The sequence below is a fragment of the Protopterus annectens genome, chromosome 2.part0 (assembly GCF_019279795.1).
Source record: "Protopterus annectens isolate FY-2018-M chromosome 2.part0, PAN1.0, whole genome shotgun sequence".
Lineage (NCBI taxonomy): Eukaryota > Metazoa > Chordata > Ceratodontiformes > Protopteridae > Protopterus > Protopterus annectens.
Genome location: NC_056728.1, coordinates 1,793,095,348 through 1,793,097,847, shown reverse-complemented (window position 1 = coordinate 1,793,097,847; position 2,500 = coordinate 1,793,095,348). Strand labels below are relative to the sequence as shown.

The 2,500-nt window shown below is 42.4% G+C and overlaps 1 protein-coding gene across 1 annotated transcript in view; it reads right to left on the bottom strand.

Moving 5' to 3' along the window:
• The window catches only part of SDHB (succinate dehydrogenase complex iron sulfur subunit B), a 681,600-nt gene that overhangs the window by 400,344 nt on the left and 278,756 nt on the right, over positions 1-2,500 (bottom strand). The window contains exon 8 of the mRNA XM_044061824.1: positions 86-160. Within this exon, the coding sequence (XP_043917759.1) occupies positions 86-160 (75 nt within the window). The remainder of the gene's footprint in view (positions 1-85; positions 161-2,500) is intronic.

Here is a 2,500-nt window from a genome sequence, read left to right as displayed (position 1 = left end):
AGAAAACTAAGTAGTAGATTCCAGAATGCATCTAGCACAGAGACTCACAGCTCCACTACTGGCAACTGCCAAAGCAGAATAGAACAGGTGGAAGCATTTTCCTATGAAAAATAAAAGGAACTGGCTTTTGCTTGGAAACTTCCAAACTTAAGTTACTGTCCTGAAAAGAAAGAAAAATCAGCTCAGACTTTCTAATATATTAGTCTTATCTAGGTAGTACCCGAGGTGTTTATGCAAATCCAAAGAATGGGGAAACTTCTTTCTTTTACTTTGAAGAAAAAGAAAAAAAGGAAGGAATATGAATGGTTGATTCAAAGACAAATCATAAACAACCTTAGGCATAAAAAGCAGGATTACTTCTAGGAAACTCAGTCCCCCTAAAAGAGAAGGAATGGCCATAAGAACCTGAAGTTCAGAGATGCTTTCTGTTGAAGTCAGCACCCCCAACGAGGCAGTAACAAGTGGCTCGGTCAGCTTTTCAAAAACATAGCTGAGGTCCCAAGGAGGATGAATGGGTTTTCTTGGGGCCTAGTATGAAGGATGCCTTTCAGAAACTGTTTGACCTCAAATCAAGTAGAATGTTGTGGATCCAGAAGCAGACAGGCAGAGCTGGCAGACAAAGCCTAAGAGAAGAGTATGCCAGACCAGAAATAAGCAACTTCACAGATAAGAAACAGAAGGAATCCCCACAAAAAGATGGTCCTGTTCACTGTTGTGACACGAAACAGAAAAGATCTTCCACTTAGCTACATAAGATTTTCTAGTAGTGGGTTTTCTTGCCGCCTGTAAAACCCAAAGCACATACTCAGAAAAGTGATGCTGAACAGGAATCAAAACCCTATCACCCTAAGTGTCAATTGTAGGTTGGGAAGATGAGGGTGAATGACAGAACCCTTGTCCTATGTGAGAAGGTCCATGGAAACCAATGCAGTCTGAGCCAAAAAGAAAACATCAAGATTTTGGACCTGTCCAACATAATCTTGTGAAGGACTTCTGGCATCAGAGGAAGATGGGGAAATGCAAAAAGGTAACATTTCTCTCCAAGAGGGTGACAGGGCATTAAGTTTGCATCAAAGGACTTGGCACTCTGGAATAAAACTTTTGAGTTTTTTGTTCCGAGGGGAAGCAAACAGATCCACCTGAGGAGTACTCCATTGATGAAAAATACCCAGGAAAACTACTAGGCAATATCCACTTGTGAGAATCTATCCTAGATCTGCTCAGTATCTTCCACATTTTTTCTGAGGGAATTTAGATTGCCTGAAGAATCAAATGCTGGCAAATGGTAAAGTCCAATGCTACGAAGGCTAGTCTGCAAAGGTATCAAGACTTTGTCCCCCCTTCCTTGTTTATGTGCCACATAATGGTGGTGGTGGTGTCTGTAAATTTTGGGTGGGCATGGAGACCAAAGGTAATACTGGGCCTGAAGAACCAAAATCAAAGCCTTCATTTCCTTGACATTTTATAGGTCCATTCACCTCCCAAGGAGACCAAGCTACCTGGACTCTAATGCTGCTGGAACAAACCCCGAAGGTTAGGTCTGAAGCATATGCATCCAGTCCCCTAAGTGAGGGAGGAACCAGAAAATGAAGACCTGGATTCTGAGAAATTTGCTTGATCAGTGAAAAAAATTACATCCTTACGCAAGGCAAGAGGAGAACTTGGAAGCCCACAGAATAGCAATGTTGAAGCCAAACGCCTTCAGATACCACTAGAACTTTCTCATGTGGAGTGTGCCAAATGCAGCCATACGGATAGTGGATGCCATGAACTCTAGGGCTCTTAGGAACTCTCTTCCAAAGGAAGAAGGTACTGAAAGTACGTTGTCAAAGAAATGACCTTCACAGAAGGAAGAAATGCTGTTCACGGTAAGACTATGAATTCTGCAATCCAAGAAAACCTGATTCTGAGGAAGGCATTAGAAACGAATTTCTGATTTAGAGTGAAGCCTACACTGTGAAGCAGGAGCATTGTGAGCACTAAGTCCTGCAGAACAGCCTGCTGAAAAGGAGCCTGAATGAGGTCATCCACACAAGAAAAATCTGTATGCCATGAAGTCTGCAAAATGCTATGACAAGGGCTAAACATTTGGTAAATATCCTCTAATCTGTAGAAAGACCAAATTTCCTGAAGAAGCTCAACAGGAACATGGAGATAAGTATCCGTCAAATCCAGAGATATCAGAAAAGCTCAACAGAGAAGTGAAGTACAATTGTGTACACTTACCATAAATGTAGATCTTAAGAGTGTATTCACTGTTGCAGTCATCACACTTGGGTTATCTGCCTGCAGGTAGCTCTCAGTCAGCCCGAATACCAGAGACTTAGTATTTCTGCATCGGATGCTGTCGCTTCTTCCACGACGTCAAGTCGTCAAGGGTATAAAAACAGGCAGCCGATGGCATTACATCAGTTTTTCTTGCCCCAAATGTCAGGCGCCCCCAAATAGGGAGCTAGTATATGGTGGGGAAAACCACCACCAGTAAAAAGCAAATACCAAT